General features: G+C 42.8%; 1 protein-coding gene across 1 annotated transcript in view; it reads left to right on the top strand.

Moving 5' to 3' along the window:
- LOC109312774 (septin-2) overlaps positions 1-22,724 on the top strand; it is a 66,177-nt gene that overhangs the window by 6,008 nt on the left and 37,445 nt on the right. The window contains exons 2-5 of the mRNA XM_019539052.1: positions 10,208-10,259; positions 11,309-11,408; positions 13,314-13,400; positions 15,712-15,835. Of these exons, the coding sequence (XP_019394597.1) occupies positions 10,233-10,259; positions 11,309-11,408; positions 13,314-13,400; positions 15,712-15,835 (338 nt within the window). The 5' untranslated portion in view covers positions 10,208-10,232. The remainder of the gene's footprint in view (positions 1-10,207; positions 10,260-11,308; positions 11,409-13,313; positions 13,401-15,711; positions 15,836-22,724) is intronic.

Raw genomic sequence — 22,724 nt, 5'->3', positions numbered from 1 at the left:
AAGCCATGGCTCATTGGGGGGTGGGGGGAGAGGGGATCTGTTCCTGCTGCTGTGTGCTGCTGGTCCGGTGCTTGCCTGTGAGGGCATAGGGAGGCATGTGCCCCCAGACCTGTGCAGGGTGGGGTGGGCTGGGAAGAGCCCTGCACAGATCCAGGGGACCGCCCCCCCCAGTGCCTCCCAGACAAGTAGTGGGAGCAACACTGGTTGAGTGGGAGAGTGCTGGACCAGCAGCTCCCAGACGAGCAGCGCGCAGAAGCAGGATTCTTTTCCCCTGCCCCCCAGCACCCCTGGATGAGCCACAGCTCTGTCCTGCACCCATCCCACTCATGACCCATCCCCGCTCCTCCCTCACAGCGGGGACCTTGATCTGCAGCCCCCCACACACCTTACCTCTCCTCTCCCCTTCAACCACGCTAAACTTACCAGCTGGACACAGCTCTCCAAGCTGCTGGGCTGGTATCGGAAATCAGATTGGTATTGGCTGATATGCCTCCTTAAAAATCGGCTGTTGGATTCAGCCCCAAAAATCGCTAGTGGTGCACCCTTTTAAGTTACCATGCAGGCATCCAGTAAGGAAGCCTCGTGAATTCTACAACCTGAACCCATTTTTGGGTATGTAATAGCATCCTGGATCTGTTTAAAGAGTTGATTATTGTAGCTTTGGCTCTGGCACAGGACACCCAGTGATGATTTAAAATATCTAAAACCTCCATAGTATTCTTTAGGGATACAGGTTGTAGCTGTGTTGCTCTGCAGGTAAAATTAATCAAAATTCTTGGGGAGGTCATATCCTTTATTAGACCAACTAGATAGTTGCAAAAAGTGTCTTTATTTGCAAGCTTCCGGGCACACTTTCCTCAGGCATAGGAGAGTGGAAAGATTGTGAAATTTCTCCCAGGTGGAAATGAAAAAGGGGAGCCTTCTATCACCCATTCTCCTGTGAAACATGAGCCATCATAACAAGATAGAAGCATAATTCAACATCCTGCTTGCCGTTAGACAACTTTGAGGTAAATAGATTGCTCCAACTTTTACCTGAGCCTATTTTGTATAAAATGAACTTTTCTAGCCAGGAGATCTTACTTACACCACCAAAATGGCCCCACAGTATGCCAGCCTTTTTATGAGCCACCTGGAAGAAGACTTCCTCAAGAAGTCTTGTTATACTTAAGAGATATCGATGACATCTTCATCATTTGGACTGAAAACCTACAATCTCTGATTGATTGAGTTCCATCAGAAATTCAGCAATCACCATCCCTCCATCCGACTTTCTCGAGAATACTCCAGCACCAACATCTCCTTTTTAGACATGCTGATCAGTATCCAGAATGATAAAATACAGACCATGTTATACAAGAAACCCACAGACCAACATGCATAGCTGTACAGAACCAGCAATCACCCTAAACACAAAAAAAGCTGTGATATACAGCCAAACCCTCAGATACCACCAAATTTGCACCAAAGAGAACGCCTGGGATTACCGCCTCACCAATCTTAAAAAGGCTTTCACCCAACAAGGACACTCCTCCAGACAGACAGATTGCACATTTGAGAGAGCCACCCGGATACCACGTGAAGAACTGCTGCAGTACAGAAGAAAACCCCCCACAAATTGCACATCGCTGGTTATGACATATCACCCCTCCCTTGAACCTGTATGGAAAATCCTCGAACAATTGCAACCCATACTAGAAAGAGACCCTATTCTTAAAAAGATCTTCCCAGAGCCATTCATCCTAGCCTTCAAACGAGCCCCAAACCTCACTAACCTCATCACCAGAAGCAAACTTCCTCAAGCCCAGAGCACACCAAAAGAATCCAGCCCATGCCATGACAAGAAATACAAAACCTGCTAACACTTCTCCACCACCCCCAACAATTGCTACACCCCACAACAGAGCCATCAGCATTCCTGGATCTTACAGCTGCACCTCCAAAAATGTAATACACCTCATCCAATGCACCAAATGCGCTGATGGAAAATACGTAGCAGAGACCAAACAACAACTGCACACCAGAATGAATGCATGCTGGAAATCTATCAAAGACAGGAATACCCAGTTACCTGTGGGGGCACATTTCTCACAAGAAAACCACTCTCTCCAATCCCTCAGTCCTGATCCTCAAAGGAAACTTACAAAATACTTCCCAGAGACAAGCCTATGAACTCCACTTCATTGACCTCCTGGATACTAAAAATCATGGACTAAATATAGATATTGGATTTATGATGCCTTATAACCTGCCTGACATACGACTCTCCACTGTTCATCCCCCTTCTCTTCTCCCCTGCCACAGCCTGTCTCTTACCCATTGACTCCTCAATCTACATTTTCACTGACTACCTGTCTTGTATGCAGACCAGCCCAGCCCAGCCTCTGGCTTCTTTACTTCTCATTCCATCCAGGAAGAGCAAACACCAACTGCTGAAACTTCCCTAGCCTGACAAAGGGTTTTGAACCCGAAAGCTTGCTTAATAATTGTTTTTCAAGTATTTAAGTTGGTCTAATAAAAGATATCAGATTCATGCAAAAAACCTTGTCTGCCTATGTCCTTAGACCAACACGGCTACAGCCTACACCACCTTTCAGCACTCTTGGGAAATATGAATTTTAATTTCCAGCTGGGAGAAATTTTACAATCTTTATACTGTCCTATACCTGAGGAAGGGCACATGTGCCCGAAAAGTTGCAAAAAAAGAAATTTTTTTGCAAGCATCTTGTTGGTCTAATAAAAGAGATCACCTCCCCAATAATTCTGATTAAAGTAGTATTCTTTGTGCATTTTCTACACTATTTTCTCTTTGCTAGTTAACATGGAATTTTCCTAGCGTTATACACTGCAAGCATTTTACTACTTGCATCCTGAAAAGAGCAAAGGAAATTATTTGTTTTCCTTCCTCTTTCTTTCTCTGTAACTGGATGGCTTTTTTCCTAGGAGAAGATGGTAGCGGTGCATGTTTTAGGGCCCTGCTTGCGTAGGAAGAGGTTGTAACTGGAACTATTTGTATTTGCCTTGTCTTCTGTATTGTAGAGCACAGAATTGTTTAAGGTAGGATTCCCATAAGATTACAAACGTGTATTCTTACAGTACGTGTAGTTCAGAAATTGTTCTAGCTGAGGAGAAAATACTTAGGCAGTGTAGCTCAATATGCCTGTGCACAAAGGAATTTATTTCCAAATAATTTTGCTCTTCCAAATGAAAATAAAGCATATTTAATTTATATACATTATGCCAGAAGTGTAGAAAATAGGACATTTGCCTAATGTAAGAAAAACTTAAAAGCATGAGTTAGAGTGCTCATGTGTCTTATTAATTCAAGTGTATTTTACAGTACTTTGGGTTTACATATTTTATAGTTCCCTTCGCATGTGGAAACATTTTCTACTGGTTGCTTTACTAATCTAATAATGCTTGAGATGATGAGGAAAATTCAAACTAGTGCTTCCATGCAGTTTCTCTCTTGATTAAATTATTTGCTTTTCATCTTATTTTGATGCTTCTTTCAGCTGAATGTATGCAGACATTAGTCATTATTTAGTAATTCCCACTTATTACAGTTTGGCCCTTGTTTGCAACCAATCTGTTTAACAGAATTATTCATGAAGTAACATTTTCCTTTGCACTGCACATTATCAGGTGTATAGGCTGCCACTGATGATTATTGGAAAGTCATTAAATATTCAAATGGCAGTAGATTTCTAGACTCAAATGAAGAATTCTGATCTAAAAGCTGATGGTGTAGTTGCTTTCTAAATTCTTCTCTGCCCCTCCCCACCTCCAGCCCCATCTGGTAAGCCAGAGTGGACAATGTATTTCCTTGGAATTGTACTGTAACAGCAAATGTTGAAGTCATTTAACCTTTAGCCTCATTCAACAAAACAATATTCATGGCAGTAATTACTTGGGAATGCATCTTATGTCATGGCTTAATGTTCAGGAAACACTTTCGGTGAAACATTATGAACTCTCAAGATTTCAGCGTCTGTACTGAAACAGCCTCATCTTTTTGCAAGTGTTTTTATTAATGAAAGAATAAGAGAAGAAATACCTGTAGGTGTGTATTGTGCTTTCAGGTTGAAAATAAACTTAAAATTAATCATGTTATTGTGAAGTATTAGCACACTTACATTATAAATACTTCACCCTTGCTTTAATTAATTTAAAATTATGTTGCATGTAGGAGTGCGCCGATACTGATAGCCTATGATTAACCATGTCGGCCGATACCAATCACATAACCAGTGTTTAATAATAGTGCAAGGCATTCCAAACTACTGACACAAACCTTCCTTTTTTTGTTTGTTTTGCATGTATAATGCACAAACACGTGCATCCTGCCTGTCCTGGCCCTTAATCGGGAAGGTGGTGACCGCCTTCCCACGTACGTTGCCCCCTTGCCCGTGACTCCTACCTGCTTCCCACAGCCTGTGCTGCTGTCCCAGGTGGCGGGGCAGACCCTCGTGCAGACAGCAGTGCTAGGCTTGTTTGGACCTTCAGAGCATGCTGCTGCCACAGTGCTGGCAGGCCCTCTGCAGCTGAGCTCCCTTGGCCTCCAGGGAGAAGCTGCTTTTGCAAGGGTGCCAGGTGGCGCAGCATGTCCCTTGCATGGCACCTTACCCCACTTGCATGCAGTCCCTTTGTTGCTTAGCACAGTACCTTGTGACCACTCCCTGGCGCCCTCTACCCCACCCGTTGCTGGCTGGACCTGTAGTCTGTTGTGGGCATGGACCGGTGGCAGGCACATGGCTGTAATTATAGGCTACAACAACCAAAAAAAGCCGATGGCTGATAGCATAATTTCTTCTTATGTCAGAACTGATCCGATAGCCAACTGATATATCGGTGTACCCCTAGCTGCATGGAATAAAGCAACCTGTTACAAATCGATAATTTATTGGACTTATTAGCCATAGGGCATGGACAGACCAATACGTTAGACTGAGTTAGAAGGAGAGTGGGACTCCCTGTGTGTCAGCCACTAGCCTTTGTATGTCTGCTCTGTCTACTCCGTACTGTGGTAAGAGGAAGCTAAAGTGTAATTAAGTAGTTGTTTCACTGAGGGGTGAATGTCCTTGTGTATCTTTCCCTTATGACAGAGGAAAGCAGATGCATGGAAGAGTTGCCATTGGAAAACATTTCCTTCCCCATTTTAATCTACGTAATTTGTTCATCTTTTCACATCCTTAGTGCATTTTGTTGGGGTACCAAAAGAGCATTCTAAGATTTGGTTATGATAGGTTTTGTAAACTAGTTGATTTATAATTTGAATGGAAACCCTAACTGTTCAATAAACATCCTTGATTGCAAGCATGTTCATTTTACAGAAGATAAATGATTATAAAACTCTTTTGAGGGATTACACAAGCATGAAAAGGAATAGAAACTTGTTTTACTTCTCCTGTCTTAGGTTCACCACTGTGTAGTATGTAATAACTAACCTGACATGCTCCCCCGCAGTCTTGAATATTACAGCTTTCTGATCAGGGTTGGGTATGGGGTAAATGTTCGTTATACAGCAGGGTCTATGGAAAGTACAGCATAGCTGAATTTTGAGTGGCTGAGGTAGCTTGGCTCCAGAGTTGTAGTCTCTGTCTGTCTGTCTGTCTGTCTGTCTCTAAATGTTTGCTTTATTGCACAAGGAAATAATTGTAATGTATAGGAGTATATATAGATGCACATCTTGCTGGGGTCGTTTGACCCCAGTATTCTTTCCTGCCATGGCAGGGGGTCGGACTAGATGATCTGCTCAGGTCCCTTCCGACCCTAGAAACTATGAAACTATATCCCACTGAGTACGTGGTATCCTGTTTCTGTTCTTCAGTGACTGAAACAGAGGTATCCTTTTGATCAAAACATAAGTGCAGCTAAGAAGGAATTTTAGTGCTGGTAAATGTTCGGGCTGCACGACAGCCCTGAAAACTTGCATTTATCTACAGCAGATGGAGCACTGGAAGCAGCGTGGTGTCCAGTGTGCTCTAGACGGATTGTTTCTGAGTGAAGGGAGGGAGGTGCTTTTATGTTTAAACCCTTACTAAGGGTGCAAGTTTTATGGTTGCTGGTTTTTTTCTTACAATCTCCTGACTGAAGACTCACTTTTAATTAAGAGGAATTAAATAACCTTTGAACAATGCTACCTCTGGAACCCCAAGAGAGAATTAGTGCTTTCATCTCCCAGGAACTTGGGCCTGGCAACTTTTGCTTACTGCCCGGCATCCACAGTCGTGGCAACCCAAGGATGTCTGATTTATAGGAGGAAGTTCTGGCTATGTTGCCTCTCTGCTACTGGAGCTGCCAGCTTTTTGAAAAACACCACAGAATTCTTAAAGAAACTGGGCTGCATTCATAAGCTTCCAGCTACCACTGTATGAGCTAGCATTGATGTAATCAATCTTCATGGGGGGACACTGGCATACAGAGATGTGACAAGTCATAAAGAACATTTATCCCTGATGAGGATGCTGCTTTTGTTTCTGTCACATTCCCATTTTATCCCCATACACACTTCCAGATTTGGGGACTCCCTATACCTACAAACAAATGACACTGCCCTGCATACATGTATTGCCCCCCTAGTATAGCAGTATATTTATGACAGGCCTTGAAGCCTGTTTCTGCCACAACTGACCTCTCATCCCCCTGATATATCTAAGATACATTGATATTTTTGTCATATGGACACATGGGAAGGAATTTCTGTAGAAATGTCAACAAGACTTTAACAACCTCCACTCATCCATCAAACTAACTCTGGAATACTCCACCCAGCAAATTCATTTAGTGGATGCATGGTGAAGATTTCCCAATGGCCACATCACCACCACATTGTATTGGAAACCCACCACCTGCCACAGCTACCTTCATGCCATCAGCTTTCAGCCTAAGCACACCAGTAGATCCATATCTGTTCTGATCCCACTGACCAGGAGACGTACCTTAAGGATATAGTGTAGGGATTCCTACAGTTATGATACTGCAGTACAAAATAATGTTACAGCCCCAGAAACTGTAGCCACTCAAATCCAGCAAAGCTAGACTCAGACCTTTCTCTGACCGCCTACAACATCAACCCCAAGGGAAGGACAACAGAATCCGTCCAGTTGCCACCTACAGCCCCTCTAGCTTGAACCCCTCCTGGGAAAGAGCAGTCACTTCAAGGTAGCCATGCGGGACAAATCTGTCCCACCAACCTCAAACAATTTTTCTCAAGCAGAAGACTACCTAACTCCTATTCTTAGCGAGGCATCAGGCTCTACATTCAACGCAGTTGCAAGCTGTGCCCTCTCATCAGTACAGACCATGTTGTCACCGGACCAGATGGCAGATTATAAATCTGAGTTCACATGTACCTCTACCCGCATCATACGCCATCACCTGCTTCTACAGTGTCCTTCTGCTGTCAACACAGGATAGATGAGGCAGTCCCTGTGTGGAAGAACGAATGAACACTGATCTGGTAGCAGTGCCAGAAAGAGGCACAAACCTGTGGCAGAACGTTTTAGCCTCCCTAGATAGTCCATTGCTGACCTCAGAGTAGCTGTTCTTAAACAACCCAGTTTAAAGAATGAGCTTGAATGTAAAATTGTGGAATGAGAAATCATCCACAGACTGGATTGTGTTAAGTATAGTCTCATAAGGGACTACAGATTCTTTCCCATCACCTGGATTAGTTTTCATATCCTTTTTTGTCCCTGTGGGTTTATTGTTTGCCTCTCCCATTACCACTGGTCCCTCCCTCCGCCCTTTCCCTGTTTTGCATTTAAGTCTCCCTTTCTCTTTGACACAGGGCTCTGTGCCTGTCCTTTTACAGCATCTGATGAAGCAAGCTTGGGCTCATGAAAGCTCATGCTATACACCTCTGATTTAGTTAATCTATAAGGTGCAAATCTACCCTGCCTTTGCTGGCTTTTGTGACATGACTGGCAGTCTCATTCCAGGGCAAAACGGTCATTTCACATAATCTTGCTCTATTGGTCTTTCAGTCATTACAAAGGTTGGCTGCATTTGACCTGACAGTCAGTAATTAAAACTACTGTCTAATCTACTGTTGGTTCCTGGAAGTGTAAAGACTTCTAGACCAAAGAATTATAATCTCAGGCTTGGGGAATTTCTGTGGGCTCTGGAAAGGTAGGAAAAGGAAGAACACCACTGTGAGCTGTCATTAGAAAGGTTACTGGTTTTTCAGAGTGTGGTTAACTGAGAGGTCCTGGGATTGTTTCTGTCAGTCAGATGTATGTGAAAAGAGGCATTAATAATTTTGGCTCATCTGCTTTCCAGAGAAGTGACTTTGGTTGTTATTAAAATGTTTCTGGCAACCAACCTTGGAAGTCTTCAAGAGGAGACTGATCCCAGCGAGGTGTCTGTGCATTTGATCTCAGCAGTATTCCTGCCCAGAGTAGTGGGGTTGGACTCGATCTTTCAAGATTCCTTCCAGCCCTTGATTTCTATGATTTCTGTGGTGGTGGTCTTGCTCTCTTAACTCATGCATCGTTGTTGGCTCTCTAGGCAAAGGTGACAACACATATTTCCAAATGTTGAAACAGAACTTGGATAAATGAAGAGTTACACCCATAAGTTGTGACTAGGGAATGAAATCTTTATTGAGCCACCAATAAGAGCCCATAATGCTTGCAGATTGGCTGGAAGCCCAAATGAACTTCTAATATGGCTTGTTGGGTCACAAAAACAGTCTCACCTTTTTCAAGACCACACTGTAAACAGCCTGGGAAATGCTCCTTGGGGAATGCCTAGTTACTGAAGGCCAGAAGATTCCTAGAAACAAGATTTTTTTCCCCCCAATCAAGTTTCCATTTCTTTACGGATAAACTGGAGATATAGGGAACTGGTTGGAGGAGAGATGACCCTCATTTGACCTGGTAGTGCAGTTGACTCCAGTATTGTTATACATAGCCTGCGGAGGATTTGAAATGTCTGCTTCTGGGCCAACTTAAAATCATATAAATTGAAGATCTTTTCTGCTAAATATTACATTGCAAATATGTTTAACTTGGGGTTTGCCTGCTTTGTTGTTTCCTAGCTCTGAAAATGCTCAGCTTTGGCTGACCAGTTGCATTTAAAAACTTGTACCGTATCCTGCTGGTTAAATTGGCTTTCACTGAGCAACAGGAAAGCATCTGTATTCTGAGAGCACAGGTGTCTGTATAGGTCACTTCCTTTCTGTCCAGGCCAAAAGCCATCTTGTCAACAAGTCAAGCTGTGAAGTATCCTTCCCCCTTTCCATTTCCTCTGTGTTCTATAGCTGCTCTCAATACAATGGCACCACACTTACCCAGCCACTAATGAATGTAACACACAGTTAATATCTTCAAGCATGGAGCCTTGTGAGGCTACCAAACTGCATAACTCATCCAGATAGGCATCTGGACTTGAAGTCAAAATATTTTTTTTGATATGGACATTAAGGTTGTTGTGAATTTTAGTATCTGCTGGATTTTAGCTACATCCTAGGCTCTGCCATGTTTACTGTGGTCTCAGAGTAGCCTTAATGTTTAGAGAGAGAACTTGTGTTTATTTTATTAAGTTAATTTACTTTTAATGTTTCACTCAAGCCTTTGGGCCTTCTGGTTTTCTGGAAAAAAAAAACCTTCATAAATGGTTTTGGATCAAAAGTTTGTGTTTATATATGTTTTTGGAAGCTTGATCAAATGCATTCAGCTGCATGCGAATTGCCTGCAAGAGGCAGGGAATACATTGTTTTTATTTGTGGGAAGAGTAAAAAGAATAAGAGAAGGAAATGATGTTGTACATAGAGTTAGGAGATGCAGGGCATTGGGGTGTCTGGTTTAATGAGAGAACTGTAGAACCATAGCAAACTAAAATTTGTTCATTTGCATAGATGGCAGTTAACCGAGGTTTCTTTGAACGGTGGTATTTTAAGCTGTGCGTTGACATCTTGTAATGGTGAGAATTATCAGAAGACAAATCCTTTACTTGGATAAGTGGAATCCTTTTATTAGGGAAGCTTTGCTTGATAAACTGTTCTCTTTTTCACAAGCTGAGTGACTAAAACTACAGGATCAAATACAAAGCAGTTCACTAACCGTATGCTAAGAATCCCTTTTCCTTTTGGTATATTAGCGTAAAAGTGTGGTAGAAGTTACATTCTGGCTGTGTATACAAAATGGTAATGAATCTGACCTAAATCACTATGAACTGAAGTCTTCTGCATTTTGTTTTTCAGGGTCTGAAATTTGTGGTGACAGAACATGTCTCAGTCGGGTGAAAAAGTAAAGGTAAAGAGATGTTTCCATAATTAGAATTTGACTTTTTAAATAGCTTTTTGTTGAACTCCTGAATCTAAATCCATGGTCTCCAACCTTTTTAAGCGCAAGATCACTTTTTGAATTAAAATGCAACTCAGGATCTACTGCAAAGAAAATGTAGAATTAGGGTTACCATATTTCCAGTACCAAAAAAGAGGACACCTGTGGGCAGGGGGTGGGAGAAGGAGAAGGGGAGGGGTATCTCATGAGTGGGGGGGCAGTGATATGCCCGTGCCTAGCCTCTGCCCCTCACTCCTAAGCCCCTGCCCCCCTGAGCCCTGCTATCCACGCAGCGCTCTCGCTCTGTCTTTTACCTGGGAGTTTGCCAGGGCTTGCGTGCAGGCCACGTGATCCATGACAACCAATCACCTTGCCCGCTGCTCGCAGCTGGAAGCAGCCAACCCAGGAAAGCAGAGGCAAAGCAAAAACCCAGACATTCATTCGCATTTCAAAAACCTGCCTGAACATGAGGACAGGGTCCAAAAAAGAAGATGTCTGGGAAAACCCGGATGCATGGTAGCCCTAGGACTGAGACTAAGATTGACTGACTGTCAGAGGCTCCATGATTGACCAGTCAGTTGTGATCTACCGGTTGGTGACTACTGAGCTAATCATTCATATTAACAGTTTAACAAACTTGACTGCTGAAATGAGTTCTCACTTGGTAACAAACAGGGCTAGCTGTGATGCATTGTGGTACTGTTTAACCACTGTGTGTTCATAGTTCATAGTTTCTAGGGTCGGAAGGGACCTGAGTAGATCATCTATTTCTTGGGGACGTGCAGACCACGTTGTCCAAGGAGAGCTGGCAGCATTTCCCAGAGCACTAAGGGAATTTGGGACTGCCAGACTACGGGAGGAAGGGGATATGCCAAGGTCTGCCTAGCAGAGCTAGCAGATAAGTGCTTGACTATCTTTCTTTATGCTATTTGTATACATCTTCACAGTTTTGATATAGGATCACATTTAAGTTTTCCTGTTTTTTTTGGCTTATATTTAACTTTTGTTTTCCTTGTCAGTTTTCTGATGCAGCAGGCTATGTCGGATTTGCTAATCTGCCTAACCAGGTCCACAGGAAGTCTGTAAAGAAAGGCTTTGAATTCACTCTAATGGTGGTTGGTAGGTGTCATCTTTAATGGCTTAAAGTAGTAAAATAATCATGCAGGTGAAGGTGGTAGCTATTACTTAATTAGTTAAGAACAGGTATGTGGAAGGAAATAACTTTATAGTAGTGTAATCTAGTTTTGTAATCTTGTTTTCTAGGTTGTTTAAAACAGAGTAATCTTTTAGTGGTTAAATCTTGTAACCAAGAGCTAGCGGGTCGGTGTTCCATTCCTGGCTCTTCTACTGGCACTACTGTGATTGACTGTTTCATGTTAGAGAAAGTCACATAATTTCTCTTTGACTCCGTTTTCCAGACTGAAAATGGCCGTCATTGATTCTTGGAACACAGAATGTATAGTCTGAATATACAGTCCCATAGGCGTTATAACATGTATTCTAGTAAATGTTCAAACTGGCTACTGTTAACTTCAATACATTTTTCATTTCTCTTTTGAAGTGGTGCTAGGACTTTCATTCATTTTTGGAGCATTTTTCAACTAATAAAGGACAAAAGACAAAAAAACGAATTAATCTGTTATAATACCTTGGGTCTTGACTTTTGTGTCACTCTGCATAGATGTTAAGTTTAAACCTGGTTGCCAGCTGTGCTTAACCTTGTTACGAATTACGCCCTTAAAGTTGCGTGTAGTTCTAGGCTGGGGCAATAATTACGCAGAGTAAGTATTTAAAGTTAAATACAGAATTTTTATTCACTTGAGTGAGGTACTTCTACAGAGAGGGACTCCACTTACTAGGTATAATATTTTTTTATACTTTTTAAGTGTGTAAGTGTTAGTTTGTGATTAGTTTGTGTTTTTAATTAAATCACTATTTTGTCTAATCAAGTGGCACTGTGGGCATGAACACTGAAGTTTAACTCTCGTGAATTACATGTCTCCTATATTTTGTTTTAAGATGTTTCTTTATTCAACAAAAACAAATCATGTTTGACTTTTAAGGTTTTCTTGTTGATGAGACTCTTTTGTTGATTCAGTTAGTTTTATATTTTATCAGTAACTTTCATACAGTAACTTTTACACAGTACTCTTTTTTTTTTTTTTACGTCGTCTTGTAAGTGCTGTGTCTGCTTTTATGAAATGGAGGTGAAAGAACAAAGAAATGGCCTCACTTTTAGCATTACAAAGCCTTGCTTTAACTTTATAAGATTCATATACAACAACCTCAGTATAAGAAACTGTTTCAACTTCCATCTCTAGCCTTGGAAAACCTTCAAGCTGGCAGACACGCAAATAGGAATGTTATGGTTTCTTTTAATTTAACATGGCTGCAAACCTTTCCCCTTTATTCAAAACTTGGTCATTTTGACTGCCTGTAGACATGCTCCAACACCTTCCAATTAGAACGTTCTAGTGTTGTCTCAGCATCGTGTGTGTTAAGCCCCCCACATTTCAAAATGGCTGCAGGGGCACTTTAACTAACCCTTGTTAAATGAGCTTTAGTTAAAGTGCCCCTGCAGCTATTTTGAAATGCAGGGAGCTTAATACAGGTGACACTAAGCTGTTTTAATTTAGAATGCCTGTCCAGGAACCACTCTAATTAAAATACCCGTCCCCACCATCCCCACCTCTGAGCATATGTATAGGTAGCCTTTATTTTACATTATTTCTGTTGGTAAAGACATGCTTTATATGACCTTTTAGCTTACATCGTGTAATCTATTTGATTAAATTTAGCAGTTTCATGCGGTATATTTATGCAAACATCAAAGGCTTGTTTTTCCTGTTTTTCTTAGCATTGTTGGGCTGAATATTTGATGTCTTTATCTTAAAAGCTAAGGTGGACCATCAGTGACCAAACTATTTTTTACTCCATGTAGTAGATGAGTTGCTTAAAGGAGGATTGGGGCAAGGGGGAAAAGGATAAATGAATACATTTCCTTACCTGAATTTTGGTTTGCAGGTGAATCTGGCTTGGGAAAATCTACCTTAATTAACAGTTTATTCCTGACTGATCTTTATCCAGAACGTTATATTCCAGGAGCTGCAGGTAAATATGATTGTGTTCTCTTACTCCTTGTGATAATTCACTGAGGCACACCCATTCCAGCTTTATTAACTTTCATATTCTTCCTGTCACTGTTCCACCATTTAGGCTAGGGACAGAAGTTGCACATAAACCAGTTTAAGTGATCTGAAACTGGTTTAAACCTGTAACAGAACAGAAGTTCAGTGCACATAAACCGCTTTCAAAATGGCTGAAACCGGTTTAAGATAAACCTGGTTGGATGTAGTTATCAGACATAACTGACTTGGGTCAAACCAGTTTATGGAACTTCTGTCCCAGACCCCTTCCCAGTTCATTTTAACTCCCCAGCATCCCAGAATGTTTTGCAGCCCTGGGCTGTGCTGTCTGCTCCAGTAGGGCAGGGCTGACCTTTTCCCCCAGCTATTGCAGAGCTAAGGGACTAAAGCCTCTGTTCCCTGCCAGCACCTGTCAGCCCAGCAAGGGAATGGACCCCTAGTCCCCTATCTATACAGGACAAGGGGAAGGAAAGCCCCAGCAGAGGGGGCTTTTTGCTTCTACAGCAGCTGGGCAAGTGTGTTTGGCATTAGCTCAGCCCCACCTCCCCAGTCTGTGAGAGGGGGGCAGGGTGGCAAACCACACTGGCCTGGTCCTGGTGCTCCCCTCTTCCCTGCCAGCTGGGGTTCGCCCAGCACAGGGGGAAAGCCCCCAGCAGGGGTTTTTTGTTCCTCCTGCAGCCCAACCCCGTCCCGTTCTCTTCCCCCTCACCTCCAATAGGAGAGGTAGAGTAAGAGGGGAGTGAATTGGCTTGGCCCATCACTGCCCCCTCCCCCGGCTGTGGTTTGCCCAGGAGGTGGGCAACCCCTGGAGCCTGGTTTTCTGGCTGGGATCACCTCAGCCCTGCCCCCTCTCCAGCCCCCATCTGAGAAGCGTGGGGGGCAGATGCACCAGCCCAGCTGGGGTTTGTCTGGGGTGTGTGGGAAATGCCACCAGGAGCTTTTCATACCCTTGTAGCCTGATGAGCTAGATGGCGATCAGCTCCACCCTGTTCTGGGGAGGTGGCAGGGCTGAGCTGGTCTGGCTGGGGGCAGGCAGTGTCTGGCTGGGCTGGTGCCCTTGCCTCCACACCCTGCTCCTCTTACAGGCAGGGCCGATCTGATCCCAGCTCAGCACAGGCAGACCCTGGCTGGGATGTCCAGTGTAGGGCCGGCCTGGTGCGTTTCCCCTCTCCTCTTGAAGGTGGGGGGCTGGTGAGGGGGCAGGGCTCAGCTGATCCCAGCCTGATGAGCCAGGCTGCAGGGGAGTGAAAAGCTCCCTCTCCACACTGGCCAGAGCCTGCCAGAGTGGTGGGGGCGGGGCTGTGCCTGACCTCCATCTCTAACAGGTGGGGGCAGCCTGATGAACTGGGCTATGGGGGAGTGAACCCCCCCCCATTGGGGTCTTTCCTCCTTGCTGGGCAGCTTCTGACTGGGGGGGCTTGTGCCAGGCCGAGTGTGTGAGTTCCCCCACCCCCTCTCACAGGTGTGAGGCTGGTGGGGCAGGGCTGAGCCAACTGGAGCCCTGCTGGCCAGGCTGCGGTGGGTGGCTTCTGCCTGTCTTGGCCACCCAAACACTGCATGTCAGTTCAGTTTGTTATTGGTTCAAGCTATGCAGCTTAGAAAAACCTTGGGCTTTTTGAGCCTCTATACTTAGCCTTAGACAGTGATTTTTGGCCTTGAAGCGCCTTTTGTTTCTTCTTCTTTTTTTTTTTTTTTTTTTTTTCCCCCCCGCCCATGCCACCTGTGGATCAAAGATCTGTTCCGGGCAAAGATGTATAGGCCACTTTTTTCTTGTTTTTATCCTTTACATGAAATTTCCTTCTATTGTTTTCTCCAATAAGTGTTGTTATACTAAAGAAACCTTAAGATGTCCAGACAGCTAAATTGACCTTGTGATTTTCATTGCAACCCCCACTTCTACCACTTGTCCATCCTAACTGTTGTATCTAAATCTAGATTATATACTTTTTGGAACAAAGACCGACCTGTCTAAAGAGCTAGCACACCTTCCAGATGTTGTAAAAATATGTGATTAAAAAACGAGCATCATAGCATCTGCCTCAATGATGAATCAGGGTTTCTGAGCTCATTATACTCTTGGGTAGAGCAGTTAATTGGAAGGCTTGTTTGCACTTTTATTAGTTTATTTGTCTATTTTTTTTTTCTGAGGGATGCTGTTTTGCAGAGCTCACGGCAGACTTTAAATATCTCTTTTGCTTCCCCATCATCCAATATATGGACAGCCACAGGCCCAGGCAAGGGAAATATTAACATGTGAAATATTATTTTTTTGATAGAGAAAATAGAGCGAACAGTTCAAATTGAAGCTTCTACGGTAGAAATAGAGGAGCGAGGAGTAAAACTCCGTTTAACAGTAGTCGATACACCAGGATATGGAGATGCCATTAACAGTCAAGACTGGTATGTCTGTTTTTAACCGCCATCTTTACTGGCTAAACGTGTTAGTGTGTGCCTAAAGAGACAAGCTGAATATGTTTATCTGTCCTTTTTATATGTACCTTGGCGATTCAGCGGCTGGGAGTGGTTTTTTGAGAACAGCTCGTATTGTTCTTTTATGTTGTGACATCCAAAAGGGAAGCAACCACTTCATGGTTTTTTTGGTTTGTTTTTTTTTATAGTAATGTATTTGTTATCTTGAGATTACAGTAGACTGTCTTCTTAGCCCTGTCCATTTTTGTTTGGAAAGAAAACACTATAGTGACTAAAGCTCTCATGCTTTTTCTGCTTTTTCATAGTGACTTTCTTCTCTGCTTTGTTGAGTACAAAACCTGAATGGTGTGGGAATGGCAGGGGCAGAGGGCAGTAGTCATAACTGCTAAAAGAAGGAAGTTGACAAGTGTGGAGTTGTCAGGGGAGATTTGAGGACTCTGCACAAGGAGAGGTGACAGAAGGGAGCTTTAGACATCAGGTAGAGATCATTTAAAATTGATATTTGGCCTAGTGTTGCTTTTTTTTGTTTTGTTTTGTAATTTTATTTACCCAAATAACTTTGGGAGTGTGGGGTGCATGTACAAACTAAAATGGAATATAATATTCATCACAACCATAAAACCTTTTATTTCCTATCCTAACTGCAAAAATTCCTTGTCATAGATTAAAAAAAAGAAGTATTGACCAAATTCTTCTCTGATGTAGTTTAACTGCAGTGAGCTGGAATTATGTGCAGCCAGATATATCTGCTTGCATATAACTCCCTCCCTCTAGAATATCTTGCTTGCCGCTCTTTTGATGGGACATAAGTTTTTCTACGTACATTACTAGTTGCTAGTGATGCTTGTTTTCGTAGTCAAAACTGCTTATTTCTGTATGTCAAAGCCTTGTCAAACCTGTCTATTCCGAACACTTGCCAGGCTGCTGTTTTAGGGCCCCCATATGTTGGATCATTGGCTTTAAGCCATGCTGTGTCTCAGCCAAGTCTAAGCACTGCCTGTGGGTTTGGAGACATTCTTGGGATACAGATTCTCTTCTGTCACTTCTGACAGCTGAGGCCCTGCAGTCTCACTGTCTATGCCTTGAGGCTAGTGAATGGGACTAGTGAGTCTTTGTAAATGAGATTTCTAATACAATTCCTGTTTACTTTAGATGGCACAGGAAATATACAGTCCTAGGTAAATTATAAGAAACTCATTTACCATTGCCAGCCTCAGTTTCCTTCCTGCTTTTGAGTATATTTGGGGCCTTGGTCAAAGTGGTCTGGGCTGTTCAGGATCCTTTTCCTGAAGCTCGTGACTTTTCCTCCAACATATGGAGTCTTTCTGACCTTTATAGTCAGCTGCTTCCCCTTTTAGCTGATCTGTTGGCTTGTTTCTCCCCCTGTCACCAAAAGCCTGCTGCATTTTGTTGCTCATTTCTGCTCCAAACCCTCCTTTGTGTCTCTGGCCCATCCAGTTTCTGTGCTTTAAAAGGCCCCAGCACTTATTTCTCTATTTCCTCTCCCAGGGGACTTTCATTTCTCCAAACTTTCTTTGCAGAGAAGTTAGTGAAAACTGGTTTTATCTAAATTAGTTGCTGATTCATTTTGCCTTGCCAGATCTAACAGTCTTAAATGATCGACTTAATTATAGGCATTGCACTAGTGCATCATCCCTCTGCTTTACTATGTAGTCTAAGGATTGCAAGGTAAGGAAAAGTAAATGATGGCTACAAGGTATACAAATTGGATGGTTCATAAAGCCAAACTGGAGTTTATAAATTGTACATAGACATTACTCAAGTTCTTGTGTGTGCTGTTAATTAAATTAGGAAAATTGGCCCTGAGGTAAGTGGATTGTAAATGAAGATACAATGTAAAGGCAGTGCTAATTAGGGAGCCTAGATTATTAATGTTTCCAATTCAGTCAGTGGCTAAACTTTAAAAGCATTAGTATGAAAATTTAAAAACATCTGATGAATAGCTGAGCAAAATATGCTCCATTTTTATTGAAATGTTTGCTCTTAAAATAGAGCAAGACAAATACCTAAGAACAGAGGTGCTGAATATATAGCATTCAGGCTGGACCTGGCCTGCTGAGCTTCTCTATCCACCACCTGAAAAATGGAGTGTGTGGCTGGGGTGACAGTGGCCTGTTACAGAATCTGGGTCCCTTGGGCCCTGGTAGATGTGGTGATGGGTGGTAGGAGGGTGAGTGACAGCTGATACAGATCCAGTTGCTTTGCCTGCCCTTGTTGCCACAGATCTACTGTCTCTACTGGCCCTGCTGTTGCTCTCTTCTGGGTTGGGGTCAGGGTTCCCACTGCCATGTGCTCTATGTTGGAGCTGGAGCTGGCAAAATAAAATAAATAGAAGCAAAATAAATAGAAGACGTATTCATTCTAGTTTATGCCAGATATGCAAACAAACAAAAAGAAAATTTGGGGAAACGGCGAACAGTTTATACAATTCCTACACCTAAGACTGCTTTTCGCATTGTATTTTCATTGAACAAAATTTAGACCATAATGAAGAATACAGTTGATTGCTGTGTTTAGTTTTCCTTTCTTTCTGTGCAGTGCTTTGCAAGATGATTATAAAATGGAGGCAGTTTACTTCTTTTACCAGCTTTCTGAAATGAATGTGGAATACATTGGTTGAAAAGTTGAAAGCATAGTGGGGAATTGTGTTTTCAGCTTCCTTATGTTCACCCGGTGATGTTAAACTAATTAAAATTAATTGTGACATCAGATTAACCGTAAGGTATCTTTCTGGTCTGCAGTATGCTCTTGCTCGCTTTCAGTACTGGTGACTTCCGTTGCAGTTAAAACCTCCTAAGCCAGCGTATTGTGTTACATTAAGACCTTCCTGTTGATTGTGTTATAATGCCCTTTGTTTATTCTGTAAAGATATTTCTTAGAGGCCTACGTGTTTTCCCCTTTCTGGAGCGGCTTGCCAAGCAAGGTGGTTCCATGGTGATTCAGACATGTCTGAATAACATAGCAGAGAATTCTGTACTAGGCTTTTGGTACCAGTTCTCAGGACAGTTTGAAGTACACAATAGAAACCAAACCATTTTCCTTCAATATGGTGTAACACACACTTTTAGTTTCTCCTCCTGTCCCTCTTTCCTCCAGTCTATAGTAAAGACCATAGATTTTTATTTATTTATTTTTAATTTGAAAAGGATTACAAATGATAGTGCACAAAACACAGGAAAGCAATATACATTATACAGTGTAGTGCATGCACTATTCCTGTCCATAAAGTTTGGTGTGTAACCGTAAAGGTGATTTACAACACGGTGTCTGTCTCCTGGCTTTTACAGAGCTTTTGCTAAGGCGCCGTCTTCACATTACAGGTATTGTGCAATTAGCTGGTTTATTGCACAATTAACTGATACTGGTTACATATGCAAAGTACCAATATCCATAAAAAGGTCCAACCAGCTACCAAGTTATACATTTTTTGAGGTGTAACTTTATATAGCTGGTTGGTACCCAGCTGTAATTTGCTTGTCTCTCCCGTGGTTGGGAGTCCTGTCACCTGACCGAGCTCCAAACTGCAGGGGTCCACCATGCCCAGCTGGGGCTGGAAGTCCCATAGCTGCGGACTCTAGGTCCTGGCAGTGCCCTGTCGCTGCCAGGGTGGGGAGTACCACAGCTGCAGATGCTGGGTCCCAGCTGTGGGTCTCCTGGTACTGGGACCCAGCCTGGTCCTGCAGTTGCGGGGCATGGCTGTGATTTCCCAGCCCTAGGGGTTTTGTGCACCTTTGAAACTGGGAGATTGCAGCATCTGCATCTTCCCGTTATGGGAGCTTGCTTCTTGCCAGTGCTGGGGAAACCTGGGTTTGGGCTCCCTCTACATCAAGGGTAAGGTGCAGTGGGATCTAATGCATGATCCCACAATCACACTTCCTGCCATGCATGTGCGAGTCTGTGGATTAGAACCCATTGTACCTTTACCTGCATGTGTAGGGGGGTCCTAGGGCAGCTGTGGAGAGGGGTAGCAGAGAAGTTAATTACCTTTATCATCCAAAGGGGATAGCCTGTGACAGCAGTAGCTCCCATTGACTGTGCTAGTAGCACTGAGCACGAGCTTTTAACTTGATTACTTTCTCTCACTGCTTATCCTCATTGCTTCTTCCTCAAGTACAATTTGCTGCTGTAAGGAATTACCAGCAGATGGTGCTGATCTGGAATTAGGTTTGTGAAAGCACTTGCTTCTGAATTAGCATAAGTCACTCTGTCATTTTTTTTCTGATGGTATTATAATTTACTGTGGGTATAGTGTTATATGCTTCTGTGGAAGGTGGTAGAAGGTAGCAAAATGTCAGGAAACCACGTCCAAAAGGCTAATGCTAACTCTCTAACAGTCTTTAAATACTTTCCGCATAGGCATCCTATGTACCTACTTGTTGTTTTCTGTCCTTCTGTTCATTGACTGGCTTGCCATCCTGAAAGGAGCAATAACAATTTGTATGAGTTGGGAGAAGGCTGTCAGCAATGGCCTTTGACCAAGAAAGGACAGCAGCTTTGGGGTGGGAGGGGAGGAAATAAATTAGGGAGGATGTATTCTTTCCTTTTTATAGAGCTGTTTCTGGACTTTACACAATAATGTGTTATAGAGAGCATTTTAAACATCTATAAGAAGAGATGGGTATTGTCTGTCTGTCTCTTGCTTATCTTAATTTTTATCATTGGTTTGTTTTGTAATTATCTGTACAGCTTCCTTTTCCATTTGCATTGGTTGTAGTGACTGATGCTACTTTTTGTAAATCATTTTAGGTGGTACCAGCAGCATTGCCTACCATTTCTCTTAAAAGGACCTGTTATTAGTTAATGATAACTTTGACCTTTTGCTCTGAAATCATAGAATCCTAGAAAGTTAGGGTTGGAAGGGCTCTCAGGAGGTCATCTAATCTAACCTGCTAAAAGCAGGTTCATCCCCAACTACATCATCCCAGCCAAGGCTTTGTCTGGCCGGGTCTTAAAAACCTCAAACGATGGAGATTCTACAACTTCTCTGGGTAACCTGTTCCATTGCTTCAGTACCCTCCTAATGAGAGAGTTTTTCCTAATATCTAGCCTAAACTTCCCTTGCTGCAACTTGAGATCATTGCTTCTTGTTCTGCCATCTGCCACCACTGGGAACAGTTTAGCTCCATCATCCCCTTTGGAGCCCCCCCTTCAGGTAGTTGAAGGCAGCTATTTTAAATACCTCCTCAGTTGTTTCTTCTCCAGACTAAATAAGCCTAGTTCCCTCAGCCTCTCAAGTCATTTGCCCCAGCCCCCTAACCACTGTTCAAGGTCAGATGTTTGCATTCATCTTAAATATTAAAAGTCTCTGAAGAAAGGATCTTCTGAAGAGAGGATTTTTTACTTTTAATTAACCACCTTTGTCTTGACGTCCGGGTGCTTACATGGTTTTAATCAGGGACTTAAAATTCAGCAAGAACGTTATCTATTTGTTAGGGATCTTAGCTGTTACAGTTCAGTGAAAAAAGCCCCCAGATGGCCAGATCATAAATTTCTGAAAAACTCCATTGTCTTGCAAGGGAACAGAAAATAAGAGTCGGGGTAAAAGATGCTGGTGAGGGAAGGAAGGGAATGATTTGGATGAGGAGCCCAAGAGAGAAAGGGAGATGACCTAGGGAAGAGGAGCTAGAAGAGAAGAAAAGTCTGTGATTATGAGAGATGGGTTCCAATCCAAGTTATGGATTTCCTTTTCGGTAATGTACAAATGTTTGTTGAATTTGCTGGCAATATATTTATCCCACCCTCTCTAGTTGCCGGTCCTCATGGGATATTGCAGCTTATTACTGCAACCAGCAGCAGCATTAGCTTGAGCGATGGGTGTGTAAAAGTTCCAACCCTGCTGTTGATCCATGTATTGTCCATACGATATTGTGAAGTAGTTAGCTTTTAGCTAGCTTTCTTTAACACCCCCCCCCCCCCGCAACCTAGGAAGTGACAGGCAGTTGAAAGTTAGCAGATGCCAGATTTAAGAGAGCCAGCTTTGCAGTGCTGGCATTCCTTTAATATCAGTTTTGTGTGCAACTCTTATGTCTTTGGTGTGAAGTGAGAACAAGGATTTTACACTGAGATTTTTGTACCTAGAAGGGTGCTCTGCGGTTTTCACACTTACTAAATACACCCTTTGTTGCAGGAAGCAGTCATGAGAGGGACTACTGACAACTTTACTGCTAACAAATTTGGTTGTTAGATACTGTCCATATATTTTGTTTCATCTTGGTTGCAGTGTGACACAATACTCTTAAATACAACACTCGGTTACTGATAACTGTTACTTTTTGTTATTCCTGGCTTTTGTTAGGTTGGATTTGTGTTTTTTGGCAGCTTGGGAATATTTGTCATTTTTCCCCAATGAACTATTTAAGTGAAATGGTCACTCTGTTCACTGTATAGTACAGGATATGCTGTCTTCTAAGTAACAAGAACCCTGGGGGGTAAAGCCAGGTGTTTCCCAGAAGTCAGAAGGTACAGGACACTAGTGCTACATTTATAGAAAAAACTATAGCGGTTAGTACTAGAAAACTGCACGTAAACTAATTATGTTGCCAGACAGATTTGTAAGTGTTGCTTTTTCCACTGTTTGTACTTGGTTTCTGTTCTAATACAGGTTTCCCTCAATTTATGCAGTACATGCATTCCTGGAAATCTGCACATAAATTGAGTTCGCATAAAGGGAACCCAGTTTCTGATGCAAGAAATAGGGATATGGTCCCATGGCAGTGAAGGAGGAAGGGAGGAAGGCTTAGACTAGGGGAAAGGCTGGGGGATGGGTGCAGTGCAGCCTGTTGGCCGCTTCCAGAGTTGCAGCAAGGAGCAAAGTGGAGGGAACTGTCGGTGGGTGCGG

The sequence above is a fragment of the Crocodylus porosus genome, unplaced genomic scaffold (genome assembly GCF_001723895.1).
Source record: "Crocodylus porosus isolate Cpor-Errol unplaced genomic scaffold, CroPor_comp1, whole genome shotgun sequence".
NCBI classification, from domain to species: domain Eukaryota; kingdom Metazoa; phylum Chordata; order Crocodylia; family Crocodylidae; genus Crocodylus; species Crocodylus porosus.
Note: the sequence above shows the minus strand (reverse complement) of the source record. Positions and strands in the feature narration are given on the sequence as shown.